The sequence below is a fragment of the Wyeomyia smithii genome, chromosome 2, assembly GCF_029784165.1.
Source record: "Wyeomyia smithii strain HCP4-BCI-WySm-NY-G18 chromosome 2, ASM2978416v1, whole genome shotgun sequence".
Classification (NCBI taxonomy): Eukaryota; Metazoa; Arthropoda; class Insecta; order Diptera; family Culicidae; genus Wyeomyia; species Wyeomyia smithii.
In genome coordinates this window covers 45,628,393-45,646,496 of record NC_073695.1, presented here as the reverse complement: position 1 = coordinate 45,646,496, position 18,104 = coordinate 45,628,393, and the positions used below count along the sequence as shown (strand labels likewise).

At 36.4% G+C, this 18,104-nt stretch overlaps 1 protein-coding gene across 2 annotated transcripts in view; it reads left to right on the top strand.

The window, feature by feature from the left end:
- The first annotated feature begins 7,206 nt into the window (after positions 1-7,206).
- The window catches only part of LOC129721948 (sensory neuron membrane protein 2), a 64,714-nt gene continuing 53,816 nt past the window's right edge, over positions 7,207-18,104 (top strand). For both annotated transcript variants that reach the window (XM_055675084.1, XM_055675082.1), the window contains exon 1: positions 7,207-8,159. In XM_055675084.1, the coding sequence (XP_055531059.1) occupies positions 8,049-8,159 (111 nt within the window). In that variant the 5' untranslated portion in view covers positions 7,207-8,048. The remainder of the gene's footprint in view (positions 8,160-18,104) is intronic.

Here is an 18,104-nt window from a genome sequence, read left to right as displayed (position 1 = left end):
AAGAATCCGGCATCGAGATTTCACACAGATTTAGTTCAAATTGCGAGGAATTTCCTGAACATAAACAGTTGCAGCTAACAGTGATGATCGCCAAAGAATGTCACAATATCATTTTGCTATTTTGTATGTCGTTTAATTCATTTACGAATTTTGCATGCCCGAGCAACATATTTGGATAATTTCTGAAAACTATTCCTAGTCTCTAACGAATTTGGGAAACCACAATTGAAAACTATACGTTGTATAAAACGTAGAACCTATCAGACAATTAAATGCTTTTTACTTTACCGGTAGTTAAATTCTACGTGAAACTCACATGACATGCATATGTCTACTGAATAAGATTCACAGGACAAATCATCTCACCAGTTCATGATGAACTCAAATGACAATCACGTAAAATCTACATGAAAAGGACAGTGGAAAATATTCACAAAACTTTTCCGGTAATTATAACGTGAAAAATATTTTGAGTGTAAGTATTTACAATAAGAGGTTCACGAAACGGTATTCATATTTGATTTTGTAAACACAAGAATAACAAAAGTTATTTAGCTTGCATTGAAAATAGATACTCTTAGGAATGTTTTCATAAAAATTCAATTATTATCTGAATCGAAAAAGTAGAACCAAAGTTGTCATAATTTCAAGCGCATTGCAATTTACCAAAATTCTTGGTGGGCCGAAAATTTAATCTAGACCTTTTGCTTGTTCTTAAAAATGCTCCTGTGGCTTGTACGATAACTGGAACTCCATTCTAGGGTAAAAAAACTGACAAAAGTAACTTTCGCAGTAAAGTATGTTCATCTTTCGAATCAATTTACGTACGCCATCAGCAATTCACAGTTCTTCTAAATATTTCTATTGTCGCTTCTCTACAAAATTTAGCGAATTAGCGATTAGCGTTTCGAAGGCCAAAATTTTAGCGACGCTAACAGTTTCGCTAACCAGCTCAAAAATTAGCGAAATCGCTAAATCGATTTTAACGTCGCTAAATAGCGAATTAGCGGTATGGTGTACACCACTGCCAACGGCGTTAGGCCCGTTAGCTCCATGGATAACAGGTCGACCATCTGGGTGAACCTTTCAGTAGACCAACGCGGCGGAGCATAGCAACTGCAATAGAACACTCCGTTCACCTTTGCAACTACGTACCCTTCTTCTGAGGTTGAAACAACCTCCTGAACCGGAAACCTGCCCGTCGTCCATATGGCCGCCATGCTGGACCTATCCGCAACCCAGTTACCGTTTCCGGGAGGGATGCGGTAGGGGTCCGATATGATGGCAATGTCCGACAACGACTCAGTGGCTGCTCGGTGTAGCAGCTGCTGGGCCGCGAAGCAATGGTTCAGGTTCAGTTGCGTCACCCTCACGCCAGTGGTTTCGCAGCCGGCTTACCGGCAGGGCACCTGGGGCCTCCCATAAAGTGTGTGTGTTTGTGTGTGTGTATGTGTGTGTGTGTATGTGTGTGTGTATGTGTATGTGTGTGTATGTATGTGCAGAATTTTATTCTCACTCACTTTTCTCAAAGATGACGGCACCGATTTTCATTAAATTAATTGCAAATGAAAGGTCTAGTGGTCCCATAAGACCCTATCAAATTTCACTATAATCGGGTTTTTAGTTCAGAGGTTATGTATCAAAATGTCAAAATCACGAAACATCATTATCTCAGAAAACAAGATTGGTTCAAATGAACGGGCTACCTTAAAAATCCTTAACTTTTGAATTTTATAAAGATTGATCATGTGGTTTAAAAGTTATGGAAAGAAACATGTTCTGGAGACTGTTTTATCTCACTCATGTTTCTCAGAGCTTGCTTAACCGATTTTTATAAAATCAGTGTCAAATGGAAGGTCTAGTTGTCCCCTAAGACCCTTTTGATTTGTTTTGTAATCGGACTATTACTTTGCCAGTTTCAACATGTGAAATCTAGCTATGAAAAGAAACATATTTCGAAGAATACTCAAACTCACTCACTTTTCTCAGAGATGTCTGAACCAATTTCCACAAAATTAGTGTCAAATAAAAGGTCTAGCTGTCTCATAAAATCCTATAGAATTTCATTGTAATCGGACTGTGACTTTGTCTGTAATGTGAAAATCACGAAACTTCATTATTTTTCAAACCACACAACCGATGCAAACAATGTTGATATCAAATTAACGGGCTAGTTAAGGGTTAACTAAAGAATTTTATAATGATTAGGCATGTGGTTCAAAAATTATGAAAAGAAACCTGTTCCGATGACTTTTCAAATTCATTCGTTTTCCCAAAGATTGCTGAACTAATTTCAACAATCTCAGTGTCAAATGAGCGGCTTTGACGTCCCCTTCTCACTGATTGTCAGCCACAGCAGCACTTTCTTGGGGAACTTGGTGTGTAAAATGAAATTCACCTCGGAGCTTACATCCTTACTTTCCTACGAAGTGCCCTGCCAGTCGTTGCCATCCATGTTCGCTAGGTAATTTTCACAGTTTGGCTGGTGGCACCAACCCTCCGACAAAGCACACGCACCGATGTAGCCACTTTTTCCTCGGTCTTTGTTTTCAACACCCTTTGGAGCTTCTCATCGCTCAGGGTCGTCGAACGTTCGGAACAGGATTTTCTTTCGATGCTTTGATTCTTGTCCAATAACACCAAGATATTGTAGATACCGGAACGGGCGTATCCGTCGCACGATGTCCGTTATTGATGCGGCGAGGTACCGTTCTTTGAACGCGCACACTTCTGAATGAAGTAGTTTCACTGTTTTTGCCATTCCGGTTAGTGTTCGAGTTGATTTTTTCTAAGATTGATGCTGCATGGGTTGTTTCGTTAGTGCGTAGCCCATGGAAAATCGACAATTTTTGTGCATTTTTCTTATGCAAACGTTAAGGCTCAACAGTTCTGTTTCCTCGAAAAAAGTTTCCATCGAAAAGTTACATTTAAGCGGGCTTCTGGTAAGGCTTCACTTACACTAGTGAAAGTCTGACTTTTTGACCAATAAAAAAATGCACAAGAGTAGCTCTTGAAGTTTTCGAAAACGAAATTTTGTTTGATAGCAAATCGCTTAGAAATGTATGAAATCTAGCTTCATACAATTTTTTTTGTATCCAATGAACAAAAGGCTCAAAGACTTGCTCAGCAGTTTGAGAGTGTTCATAACTCAAATTCGAAATTTTTGAGTCCAATTGAAAATGAAGTCACACGTCAATTTGATTTAATTTCTTCTCAGATTTTTTTACCTGCAGAAATAATTGAAACTAACTTGAATGAGATTAAATCAATTATTAAAAATTTCAAAAATATGAAAGCACCTGGTGACGATGGAATCTTTAATATACTAATCAAACATCTCCCTGAGAGCACAATGGAATTTTTAGTGAAAATTTTCAATTGCTGCTTCAAAATTGCATATTTTCCCAAATTATGGAAAAATGCAAAAATTACTCCCATTTTAAAACCGGATAAGAACCCAGCTGAAGTTTCAAGTTATCGACCAATCAGTTTGCTTTCTTCAATAAGTAAACTGTTTGAGAGAATTATTCTTAACAGAATGATGTCACACATCAACGAAAATTCAATTTTTGCAAATGAACAGTTTGGATTTCGCCATGGGCATTCCACTACTCATCAATTGCTCAGAGTTACTAATATGATACGAGCTAACAAATCTGAAGGTTATTCCACTGGAGCTGCTCTTTTAGACATAGAAAAAGCATTCGACAGTGTTTGGCATAAAGGTTTGATTGCGAAATTGCAAACTTTTAATTTTCCAATTTTCCTAATCAAAATTTTAAAAAAATATCTTACTGATCGAACTCTGCAGGTTGTCTATCAGAATTCAAAATCTGATAGATTTCCTGTCAGAGCAGGTGTACCTCAAGGTTCAGTCTTGGGTCCAGTCCTGTACAACATATTCACTTCAGATCTTCCTGATTTGCCTCCAGGATGCACAAAGTCATTGTTCTGCGATGACACAAGCATTTCCGTAAAAGAAAAAAGTCTTCGTGTCATATGCAGTCGATTGCAGAAAAGTTTAGATAATTTTTCTTCCTACTTGCAAAAGTGGAAAATCTCTCCCAATGCTTCTAAAACTCAAATGATAATTTTTCCGCATAAGCCTAGGGCTTCTTTCCTCAAGCCAAACAATAATCACGTTGTCAAGATGAATGGGGTTATTTTAAGTTGGTCCGACAAGGTTAAGTACTTGGGACTAATTTATGATAAAAAACTTATTTTCAAAGAGCACATTGAGAGTATACAAGCCAAGTGCATCGAATATACGATATGTTTATATCCTCTCATTAACAGGAATTCTAAACTTTGTTTAAAGAATAAACTTTTGATTTACAAACAAATTTTTAGACCAGCAATGCTGTACCGATCTGGTCAAGTTGCTGTTCAACAAGGAAGAAAACGCTCCAAAGGATTCAGAATAAAACTCTGAAAATGATTTTGAAGCGTCCTCCTTGGTTTGGTACACTCGAATTACATAGACTTACTGGTGTTGAACCATTAGAAGCTATGTCAAATAAAATTATTAACAATTTTCGACAAAAATCGTTGCAATCCTCAATTGCTACGATAAGCTCTCTTTATAGCCAATAAGTTAGCAATTAAGTTAGTTGTAAGTTTACTTCCCGTTTTCTGACAAGTAGGTTTAAATCCCTACGAATGATAAGTCCTAATTGCGAAAGCAAACAAATCCTAACAATTAAAATTACAAATTTCTAACAGTGTTGAGAAGTCACCATTTGTGATTGGACACACATACTCATTATTTACTAATATTTATCATAAATACTTAAGCTACTAACAAATCCCCCCTTAAAAAAAAAAAAAAAAAAATAGCTTCATACAATCTCGCTCAACGATATCCATTGAAAAGCAGTCGCTCGCACATGTGCACGGCAGTTTCTTTTTTTTGGTTTTGTCCGATAATTCCGTGTGGGTAAGTACCCACAGGGATATTTTCCGAGTGGGTACTATCACCCATACTACCCACATCAACCGCCGGCCCTGAGAAGATGCAGTCGATTGCAGAAAAGCTTAGATATTTTCTTTTCTTAAACTAAATTGGTCTTTCTTTTTTCATAAGTCTAGAGCTTCTGCTCTCAAGCCAAACAGTAATAATGTTATCAAGTTGAATGGAATCATTTTAGATTGATCTGATATGGTAAAAAGCTTCTTCATCGTTAGTCAAAAAGTCATTTGATAACATTTAAAGTTTTTAAACTGGTGCACGTTTTATTCCATTTGTGAAACTTTTTAATCAAGCTGCATGTCTTCTGCCCATAAATATATTTTCCTGAATCATGTCTCTACAAAGTTCTAATTTCTATCAAAACTCTGACAAATAAATTCAGAAAAATAGCAACAGGTAAAAATGTTAGAAATTTAGCTGATAGTTCTGATACTTAGTTTATTATTTTGGCTAAGAATAGCTGAAACTAAAGATTACCGTAACCTATGGTATTAACATGTTTATGTCTATAAATTTTACCCAAAACTAACAAAATAACTTTATTTAAATATTGTAGTGGTTCTGAAAATATCCAAAATGACATCTAAGGTCGGTTTCCAGCCTTAAGATATCTTTCCGGTTTTGGAAATACTCATGTTAGGTGGTGATTGCCCATTTCTGGTTGTTCTCCAGAAACCGGGAGTTGCCACCATGGATTTTAAAAATAGGACCGATTTCTCGACTCTCAACATCATTCTGGTTCCGCCATTTTCGGCTGTATTCCAGCAATCGGAAATCGCCATACTGGATTTCAAAATGGCATCTTGATCTCTAGATTTTCTATCTCTTGGCACAATTTTAGTTCCCAAAATACCCATATTGGATGTTATATGGCCATTAGGGCGCCAATAATCGTATGGAAAAAGAGTGACCAGAAAATTTAAAAAAACCCTATACAAAATGTTCACCTGCTCGAAAAAACACCCTGCGCAAAATTTCAGCTCAATCGGACTTAAAATGGGGTGGCGCAAAGCGATTAAAGTTTTTGAAAACCGAAAAATCACCCAAGGGAGGGGGTACGTGAAATTTCGGTTTTCGAAACTTTTTTTTTATGCCAAATGACCTAAAAACGCATGAAACGTCGAGAATTGGTGTCATCTGAAAAAAAAAAAATTTTGCAAAAATTTACTCTCTGGGAGTCTGGGACACCCCCACCCCCCTCGGGTGATTTTTCGGCTTTCAAAAACAGCCAAACTTCAATCGCTTTGCGCCACCCCATTTTAAGTCCGATTTAGCTTAAATTTTGCACAGGGTGTTTTTTCGAGCAGGTGAACATTTTGTATTGGGTTTTTTTTTAAATTCGAGATGACCATTTTGGCTGGCACCCTAATGGCCATCATAGGCTGTTCTCCGAAAACCGGAAGTCGCCACCTCGGATTGGCATCTGGGGAGAAAATTAGCAGACAAACCAACTCGAATGTCTTGACATTTTTGCTTACTACTAACAGGTCTTAACAGTCTCTAGATAAGAGTGCTTACAAAATGCACGCGAATGCGACGCGACAAAAGTCGCATCGCTTGCGTTGCTTTGCGTGCGTTTACTTTGGCTTTGCTCTAAAACGATAGAGCTTTTATGCTTTACAAGCTTCGTAGCCATGAGCTGTATATGGGACGAAAGTGGTACTAGATTGTTACTTTAGGATTGTTGAGTTCAAATAAGGTAATCAATTAATATAACTAGACATGAATTTTCAGTAAATCATGTATTTACTGAATAATTCGATTTTGTTTAGAATTCATAAACTTCTGGTATCATCGATAATGCTTTTCAACATTTATACTTTAGTATGCAACATTCTTGCCTGACCATGTGTTAGATTCCGAAATTGAAGAGCACGAAACAAGAGAGTTCATTCTCCTCTCGGGGTGCTGAGTAACCGCAAAAAGAGTCAAAACAACTTTCGTTCTTCACACACTAAGCGACTAAGCTTCTGTGAACTACTGCCCAAGCTATAACTTTTAAGTCGAATTTTTTCTCGATTCTGAGAGTTCGATTTTCCTGGCAGTGGATGTATGTGTTCGACTGGTAGCCGGTATCGGCTTCCACGCTGACCGTAAGCCTCACGTGTTCGCTCTTTTTTTATTTGCTTCTCACCAGCCAGCCAACCACAGCCAGGTGCCCGCGCAATCCACCTTTTTGAACGTTGGCTCGGACGTTGTTTGATTCGATCGGTGAATTTCAGTTACTCAATGTCCGTGCTCCGTGAATGACACGAATCAGTGGGAAGCTCTAGGCTTTAGTGTGCTCGCCTTCTCTCTCTGTGTTTTGTAGTTAGTTTGTAGCGGGTAGAAAGCACCTGTAGTTTTTTCTCTATTCGGATCGATCTGATAATTGATAGAATTTCCACCACAGTGAATAGCTTTTTAGAGGAATTTCCCGGCTGTAATAGAAAATGTGAATCCATTACACCTGCTCTACACGATGTAAATTTGCACAGTTGTCGTTTCACGTTTAGTCTCTCAGCGTGGTCAAGTGTTCAAATGTGGAAATGTGTTAAGAAAACTTGTTTTCTTGTGCTGCGATTTGTCTAAGCGGAAGATTAGCCAATAGCGAAAGTCTAACTCGGAGGACGGCACTTCTCGAGCGACGATTTTTTCACTACTCACTAGTCCGTAACTTCGTCTTCGATCGACTGCATCGATTGCGATAGTCGAAAGTGTCATGTGCAATACATACTGCTCGGGAGAAATAATAAACAAACAAGTGTCGAGCCTCTCGAATCCACATCGCGTTATGTGCTGTGCAATGTCATTTCGCTAGTCTACACTCGATTCAGCCTGTTAATAGTGGAAGCCGCTTCGAAAGTGAACGCCGAGAGTCTCAACGCATAAGTGGAGTGAAAAATAAATAAGAACCGACTCTCGTGTACGAAAAAAAAATTGTTTAATCTTTGCATCACCCGTGCCGGGCTGACGTGCGCATAGGTTTATTTATCCACTCTATACATAGTGTATTACCGCGTGGGGCTCACAATATCCCACCTCAACTAGGTGGCAGATCGAATCCGCGGAATCGGTCAGCAAGCAAACCGGCTGCAGGATGGTGCAATGGACCCTGGTTTGGGCCGGCGTCGGAGTCCTAACGGCCGTTTGCGGCGCTCTGCTCGGATTGATTGTCTTTCCTGGGGCGGTTCATGACAAAATTATCGAGGTTAGTGCACGGTTTTCGAACTTGATTTTCGGTGGAAATTTATATGTAAATCGTGGGCTGTTTTGATAAAATATAGAGCCAAAGTCTTATAATTATAAAGTCACGAAAAGAGCGCTTTACGTGAACGGATTCTACCTAAAGGTTATATTTTTGAATATATTACTGCTTAATTTAAGTCAAGCTATTGATTGTTAATGTTTTTTGTCGATCTCATACTTCATCGAATTCGTATTTTCATAAGGGCTCAATAAATTCAAATGATTTGTATACACCTATTTTTTGTGCTATCAATTTACATTTTTAGTAATTCTTGATGTTGAGAATATGTTATGTTTCCATTTTTTCTACTACCAAATTTGGTAGTAGAATTGAATGGAAACATAACCTACTCCCAATATTCAATTCCAATCTACTAAGACGCTCGAAAATTTATTTAAATTCTTGATGTATTGATCGTTTTTGCTTTCCTGCCTTATCACCGTGACTAATTTTTGAATCTTTAACTGATGAAATAAAATCAAAGTTGTACGCAATAATTTGAAATTTTCAAGACGTATTTCACTTTAAACTATTTTTGACTGTATTTTTTTTCAACCGCAAACGCATAGAAGACTTTTTGAAAAATTCCCACTGTTAATGTTTAACGTTACACAGTATAACATTAAAGCATTTTATACAATCAGCACCTACAACATTTTAAATAGCTCATATTACGGTCATTGTGACCTTATTTAGTCCGCACGTTAAAAATCAAAGAAACGATCGAAAAGTTACTTTCAAAGTGTAAGTGACGAACCTGCCATAAGAGGAACGAACTCTAACGCAATGCAGTCAGTCTAATGTGACATCCTCTTGCGAGGCCCAAGAGCGACTTTCCAGATACCTACCTACAGACACGAACTTTCGATTTCCACGCCGCAACCTCCCTGTTTTCCGGCTCTATCCGGTCACCACAGCCAGTCTGCGTCTGTCGAAGGAAAACTTTTACACGCCTGGTTGCACCAACATCCGACGAGCAAACAGAGGGCCTACCAGATGAGTACGAGCTACTGCTTGTGCCCGAGCACGACAATCTATGCCAATTTTCGTAACACAAAGCACACCTTCGAAACACCCATCGATTCGGTGTTTGTTTGGCTCTCAAAATACTGAACAAACTTGGCGACGGAGATAATGAAAAACGACGTTAGCATTGTACTACATTAAATGTGATTATTGACTCCTAGTACTTGCTTTGTTTTTACGATTTTTATCAAGCGGAGATGAGATTTATCACGCAGAAGTTAAAATATTAAGCGAAACCGATTACACAAGCTAAGGGTCGCCATTAGCCTTGACACAAAACAAGCGCTACCGGGAAAGATTTAAGTAAAACAACAGCTGCTGCATTCAATGTAAAGCAGAGAAAGACAATCAATAGCGGTGTCATCTTTTGCGTGCTTTTCAGCGTATCGACTGCGATCATTTCACAGGCAAGTATTAATGCTAATTCCAAGTGATGATCATAATTACCGACGGGGTTTCCCTTTTCCTGGTTGTAGTTAGTAAAATATACTTCTTTTTCTTTTTTATGAATGTTGTTAATGAATATGAATTATAATGTAGATTAACATTCAATAGCTGGGTGCTTTATATTGTTTACTTATAGTAATGATAAAAAAATTTACATATAAACCGAAAACATTAGTTTGGTGTGGTTTTACCCAAATGGTTTTTAAGATATTTAGAATAAGCTGATCTTATCAGTTTCGCTTATATTAAATCAACTTGAAAGATTTGAATGGTGCACATCTCTGCCTCTTCCTTTTGAAATTCTTTTTTGTTTTCGTACATTTTTACTCTATTTTTCTAATAAATTTATTGGGATATGATAATAAATTTTTTTAGATCTGTTTTTTACACTTTGTAATGTTTTCACTATATTCATCCGAACTAGAAGCATACATTTGATGTTTTGAAGTCATTCTGTATTTTTTCCTGCAAAAACCACACATTAAAAGTTAATTCAACTTAAAAAAATTAAAAAATGAAATTTGTCATAAAACCTTTTTAATAGTGAATGTTTTTTGAATGGCCAGAATTATCTACAGTTTTGCTGATGACACTATACTGATTAAACGAATCGTTTTGGCTCTAAACAATTTCTTCATCAATCGATAATGGGCTCAGACCAAAGCTCTTAAAAGAACGTTAGCACAAAGAACTTATGAATCGAATTGTCTGAGACGAGTGCCTATTAATGATAAAAATAATTTTGGCAGCAAAACGAATCATTTATACACCGTTAAAATATATGTTTTTTTTTTCTTGAATCGCCCTACTATAGCAATCAAATTTAGAATTCCACCACATCTTGCGGCAGATATGGAAGCACTGTTCACACTATGCAAATATTTAGATCCATTTTTTTCTCACACAACAAACGACAGCACTTGCTTTAGAGCACTTTAAACTGACGGTGTCATACTTTGAACGGAGCTGTAATAAAGTACATTCACTTGAAAGTCGCAGGAAAAAAGTAGACGAAACGAGTAGTTTCAAAAGCTTTGTTTTATTTTAATTTTCGACTGACGAAGAGAACCAGATGATGCCCAGAATGTAATTGAGTGAATATTAACAATCCAATTTAGACTCTCTGTGAACAATAACATTGAGAGCACCAGAATATGATAATTTATTTCAAATCAAATCTAAATAACATTTAGATTTAAATAACATTTAGCGCTTAGCCCATGATGTACGAAAAATGCGTACCGCAGTTTTTGACGTAGAACTACGTTTCTCAGGAAGTTCGGCTACATACCTGGCTACATAGGGATGTAAAATGAAAATCTAAAACCGGAAAAAGTGAGGAATATGTCCAATTTCAAATGCCAATAAATCGGTTAGTTTTCAATGGATTTCCTTCGTTCCTGCAGCAATAGATTGGAAAATCTTTTCAGATTCCTCCCAAATTTTTTCCCAAAACTATTGAAAATTGTCTTGTCAAAACGGAAAATTCGACCTCTGATTGGCCGTTATATGATTGTTTTCCAAGCGCGGTCGACATAATTATAGACCTAGTGAATTTAAATGTGCTATTTGACCTATATAAGAGCCTGTTTCAACCGCAACCGCTCATATTTATTCTAACAGCAACAACAGCAGTCCTTTCTTAGCAGCAGCAGCAGTGCAGCGAATACCAATGGCAGTGGATAGCGGCCACAGCCGTGCCATGGCGACGAATAATGCAGCGTTTGCAGGGTCTCAGAATCGATAGTAGCAGGGCCAACTGATGCAGCGGCATTTCCTTTAGTGAACTGCTGTTTCTGTGTGATAGATGCATCCAATAAAAAGTTGTCTAATTTTGACAACACACCAACGTTCTGGAAAGCTGGCGTTCAAAATACATGAGCCGTCTAGTTTTGAGTGTTAGAACAGCTTTTCACTGTGTTATCTATCACAAGGTATACCTTATTTGCTTATTTGTCAGTGATAACGCAAAGATGTGATCGGCATCTTATCCAATTGAATTGAATTAAACAGCAAATTGTACTTTTCAGGATAAAATAAATATCTAATTGAAGAGTTAATATTTTTTGTTAAATTAATTTACACCTTCAAATGTTGGAACAGCTATAAATTTTACTTCATCTCCTTGTCACAGAACGTACTGATTTTTTTGCTTCAGTAATAAGTACAACACCCGAACAGCTTTGATTATCGGCATAAAAATTAAGTTATCGCATAATCTTAAATCTTAAAAATTGTCAAGACCTAATATGACAAACAACTATATTATTGAAAATAACACAGTGCAACAAAAATTGACTTTTTTTTCTGCCTTGGCTTCTATATATAATTTTTTTGTGTATTTTTATGCAAAACTAAATTTCCCCGAGTTTGAACATATTTCAACTTAAGGGACAACAATGGCGCCATTTTGAATTTTTGAGAAACCGGTAATTTTTGTGGTTTATTCGACGCCATTTTGTTTTAAGTTTAAATATCGAAATTCTAAGAGTTTGTCCACATATTAGCATCTTTTTACCCATTTTTTGAAAAAAAAAAAACAGATCTTAAATCGGACAAAAACTTAACTCAAAACGGTGATTCTACGAAACCGGGTTTGGCATAGTTTTAGTATATTTCACAAAGCAAAATAATATCGATTATTTCTGAGTATTAATGGTAATTCGCTAATATCTTAAAGTGGTAGTCAAATTATATCTTATTTTAAGTAAAAAAGTCTCAGAAAACGAATGGTAGGGGTCTGGTCTACGTTAAATGTCAGCAGATAAACCTATTTTAGTATTGTAGGAGAATTGGAGCAAAATCGACATTTTGCTGACATTTTACGTTGATCAGACACCTACCATTCGATTTCTGAGACTTTTTTACTCAAAATAAGATATAATTTGACTACCACTTCAAGATAATAGCGAATTACCATCAATACTCAGAAATAATCGATATTATTTTGCTTTGTGAAATATACTAAAACTGTGCCAAAACCGGTTTCGTAGAATCACCGTTTTGAGCCCAGTTATTGTCCGATTTAAGATCTGTTTTTTTCAAAAGATGGGAAAAAGGATGCTAATATGTGGACAAAATCTTAGAATTTTGATATTTGGTCGTAGAACAAAATGGCGCCGAAAAAACCTCAAAAATTTCCAGTTCCTCAAAAATTCAAAATGGCGCCATTGAAATATGTTCAAACTCAGGAAAATTTTTTTTCGCATCAAACTTCATCAAAAAATCATACATAGGAGCCAAGGCAAAAAAATTGTTGCACTGTGTAATCAATCCTTGTTGCAACGCAAATTTCGATTGATCTGATTGGCTGTTATATGATTGCACGGTCGACAGAATTATAGACCTAGTAATCGGAAAGTACTATTCGGCCCATATGAGAGCCTGTTTCAGCCGAAACTGTTCATATTAGTTCTAGATAACGACTACAACAATCCTTACTCTACAGTTGCAGCTATATAAAGTATTTGGGCCATCAAATTTTCAGTGTGAAAACAGTTTTCAACTGTGTTATCAGAAAAATGCCTTAATCTCTTCTGTCGGGGTAGTACACAGATGCGATCCACATTATATTCGATATGAAATTGAACAACAACAGTCCTTATAAGGACAACAAACAAATTATGGAAGATTTTAGATTTTCTCGTTTTGCGCTGGAATTAAAAGTAAAATGCTATTTTAATCTGCATGCACTTTGCCTGTTTGCGTTGTATAGTGTCTGTTTCAATCCTGTTCAATGATGTATGTGAAAACTAAAATTCGGTGGCACTTCAACTTTCGTTTTACACTAAATTTTATATATATTCAATTCAAGTAATGCAATAAACAACCTTATGTAGTTCTACGTCAAACTTGCAGTCGTGGCTTTGCATACAACCCTTGTGTTTTTTATTCTGTTTGTTTACTGTTAACATACTGCAAAGCTGTTAAGGAAATTATGGAATGCTGTTTTGCAGTTTTAAAAAATCTTAAACAATACTAAAGGTTTTAGGAAATGTCAAATTTTTTTTTATTTAACGTCTTAGTCGAATGGAATTGAGTATTGAGAAAAGTTATGTTTCCATTTAATTCTACTATCAAAAGATGGAATACCTCTTTATATCGACCAATATTGATGATGACCTTTTTGCAGGGCGACGCGAATAAAATCTGGCAAAAATCTGGCTCGTTGTTTAATATCTGACAGATTCTGAAGTTTATCTGTTTGTCAGGCGCAGAAATCAGAAATCTGACAAAATCCAGATTTTTCTGGCATACTGGCAACGTTGATACCAACTGCTCAACTCGGCGGGTTGCATAAGCACCATAAGATGATGGTTGTATGTAGCAACCGAAACACGTACGTATATACGGACGGTATAAGAGGGTATTCGATTTTTTTGGTAGTGGAATTAAATGGAAACATAACCTATTCTCATTATTCCTAATAATGTTCTATGTTTTATTCAGTAGTAGAACACTCTATTCATGTTCTTCTTGTGGGTTGCCGTCAGTATCTACTCCGTTTATTTATTATCGTTTTATCCGAATCTTCAAAAGCCCTTCATTCTCTGAGATTTTTTTAAACACTCCGTACAAACGTAGAATACAAAAAGTTAACACTATTTGACTCGATATTTCAAAAACATATACTAAAAAATCTCGCTTGCGTAACCCTAAAAACCTCTAACTTACATTTTTCTTCCCAATCCGAGTGTCTGGTTGGGATTTATAAAATTCTATTCAAAGCATATTTTTAGTATCGAATTCATAAATTTCTAATTGTTATGGAATTTGAAACATGGTTAACATCTCCAACTTAAGTAAACATCCAAACTTTTTAGTTTATTGATAATTCTTCTTCTTCTTGGGTTTTTGATTGTTTACACTTCTAATTTTTATATTTTCCTAGTTTCATAATAATTATGAAGTTTGCAATGCGCCAATGTTCCACTTTGTTTTCTGGTAGTGAAAAGAGATGGTCGGGTACGGGTATTTTTACCCGATACCCGTACCCGACCCGTACCCGACGGGTTCAGGTCGGGTTTCGGGTAACGCCAAAAAATATTTGTCGGGCTCGGGTCGGGTACGGGTAATTTAAAAAACCAAGGCTTCGGGTTCGGGTCGGGTACGGGTTTGAAAAATTCTCAATTGGTCGGGTACGGGTAATTCGATTTTCGTGCATGATGAGAATTTAATTATCAACTTTTCTAGCCTAGGTGTTTTAGCATACTCTTGGTCTGGAAAGGAGAAACGGATACGAAGCAGCACGAAGTTGCATCGGTAACTGTATCATTGATTTCTATAGAAGAATGATTGCATTTTCTTGACCGTGGACTTATTCGAAAAATACTTATTATGATACTATAACTCCATCATAAGTAAAGCAAATAATATGCTGGGCTTTGCTAAGCGGTTCAGCCACAATTTTCAAGACCTGTACACTATCAAACTATTGTATATTACATATGTTAGACCTATTGTAGAATATTGTAATCTCATATGGATCAGTCCAAAAATATTTCCTTCTTTACGCGCTTCGCAACTTGAATTGGACTGCATTTCATTTGTCATCGTATGAAGCACGTTGCATGCTCATTAATCTGCAAACACATAAACAACGCCGCGAATTTGCAATGCTATTCTTCGTCAATGACATTATTTCAAAGCGTATAGACTCATCTGCATTACTATCACAACTCAGCTTTTATACACCTTCACGGCATCTTAGAACGAGAAAACTTTTTTCGGAAAAACAATGCAGAACTAATTATGCAAAAAATGGTCTCATAAATCGAATGATGTGTCATTATAATCTACATTGTAAAACCATTGGCATAACAGTTAAAAAAAAAAACAAATTAAAAATTGTCTGAAATACACTAGAAATATTTAGCTCGTAACAAGAACATTGTAAACACTATAAATAATAACTGAAAGAAATATTTATGTAGTCTACATTTGCTTGACAAAAAAAATAAACAATTTAAAATAAAAAAATAACATCCACACAAATATATCTGTCCTTTGGTAAGCTACGAGTTTTGAAAGTTTGCCAATTTTTTAAAAGCATTTTTGTTGTTTAAACGTGTAAGCAATGTTTACAAATAAACTCTTTTCGCAGATCTCCTACGTAATTATTACTCGGGTATCAAAAAAAAGTCGTTTGGTAACAGTTTCGAACTATGAACTTCATCACGGTTGAGTCTTGATTTTCGAGTCATATTCGGGTTACAGTTACACGCTATCAAAAAACAACGAATATGCGTGTCATCTGTTTCGATAAATTTTTAGTGTAGTATTCGTTTCTCCCTCCCAGGTCTTGGTTTGCCCTGTGACCAGGGATGCCGCATGCAGTGAAGGAAATGAAATGATTTTGAGCTGATTGTTTTTTCATCTTGAGTTGTGCACATCATGAAGTGCACAGTTCATGACTAAAATTGTATCCTCTCAATACGTAATAAAATGTTGGTGCCTTGGTCACTCGGAGATGACAAATACAACAGTTGACTACCAAGTCAGAATTTCATGGAACGCGAGTCGGGCCATCGGACCCATCTCTCTCAAAATTCATGCGGGTTGAACGAAATTCGCTCGAAATACACGATCTCTCGTATTGGTGTGTGCGCTGGACGCTCTATTTCTGTTTTTTCGTCTTTCTCTTTTGGCGCCGGGATATTCTTTCGGTTTTTTTTTTGTCTTTCTATACATACAACTCTGAGAATAGAGTGATGCGCGTTGCTCCGTTGTAATTCTCTCTTCGTACGTGGCGCATCGTAGGCAGCGTTGCCAGGTATCCAGATTTAGCTGGATTATCCAGATTTTTGAACATGTATCCAGGTAAACAGCTTTGATGTCCAATTATCCAGATTTTTCATGGAAGATCCAGATTTTATTTTCTCTGTTCCGCAAAAAGGTCATCACTTCAATTTTAGCGCGAAATTTTGCAATTTTGTCACCTCAAATTTTGCGTACCCCAAGACTTTTATCCGAAAAATTATCCTTTCACTCCACGAAATGACTGCCACATTTTTCCAGATTTTTATTTTGCCTTTTCCAGATTTTTAAAAAAATGACCTGGCAACGCTGATCGTAGGAAAAAAACGATAGCAACAAGCAAAAGAATAGTTGAGAGTCCCATAAATGTTGGTTGGATTGCATCTCGCATCGCAGTGACGCAGCAGCGATGATGCGGTGCGGTGATGATGGGAGGGAGAGTAAGTAGTTCGGAAGGTATTTTTTTCGGCAGGTTTTCTATAGCAGCCAAACAGATACCAAAATGTGCTATGTTTGTTACCGAGAAATCATACGTTTGTTGTATTGCGTTGGGATTTCGTCCATGACATTACTCACTAGTTTTTGTTATGATTAGTGAATGGAATATTTTCCTCATACTAATTTGGGTAGTAACGTTATGGAAGAGTGAGAGGGGATGGAGTTTTGAAAATCTTTGAATAATGCTTGACTTGCTTTTGAACTGGTTTTGGATGCATTATTGCAGATTTTGATACTGCATTTTCACGTTTCAGTGCTGCGATTTTCAGGTTTTAGTGCTGTATGCCAATTGTGTTGAACCGAATATATTTGTACAGAAGTACAGAAATAACACCGAGAGGTAAAATAAGGCTATCTTTAGCATAAATTTGTAGAGGTTTGTAGAATTATCATTCTTATTAAACATATGCTGGCAACGACATTTTAATTATCACTGGACTTGTTTATTCATACTAAATTCAACAAGGAACTTAGAATATAAGCATAACAACTCAGATCTTTGAAGGTTTTCTATATTTCTGAGTACAAATGACAAAGTATTTACAGATCAAATTTGTAACGGCTAATTTAACCAACATATTTACCCTAGTAAAAATGTTATGCAGCTTAAATCCAAACAAAATATGGCAAGTGTTTTTTACGTCTAATGCCTGATTAATACCTGATAAAATCTGCAATATTTTCTGATACAAATAGGTAGACAAATCATTAAAAGTTTTTCTATCTTTCACAACAGTTCGAAAAACATAGAGGAGAAACAATTGGTATGATAAAAAGCTCATCGAAGCTTTTTTCCTGATTGGTCTGATTTCAATTAGTCGAATGTTCGCGGAATACCAGTTCAAGAAACACTAGTTAGGGCCAACAATAGTGGTCTGGCGCTTTGCCACAACGATTATAAGGTTAGTTTCAGAGCTATATGCTCTCTACTGAAAACAGTTACAGTTTGAACCTTTGTTTTTATTTGTTTTGTAAATATTCGAACTGTTATTAAAATTTGTATACACTTGTAACAGTAAGGAAAAAATTCTTAATACATATTTAGAAGAAATTTGTTTTGTAAGTTCTCCGTACGTCACAATTGAATCAGTTGTTACACACCCTGTTGACACAGTGCGGTTCGATGGTTCGATTTTGGTAACATATTTATTTGCTTTCATTGACCACAGGGGGTTTGTT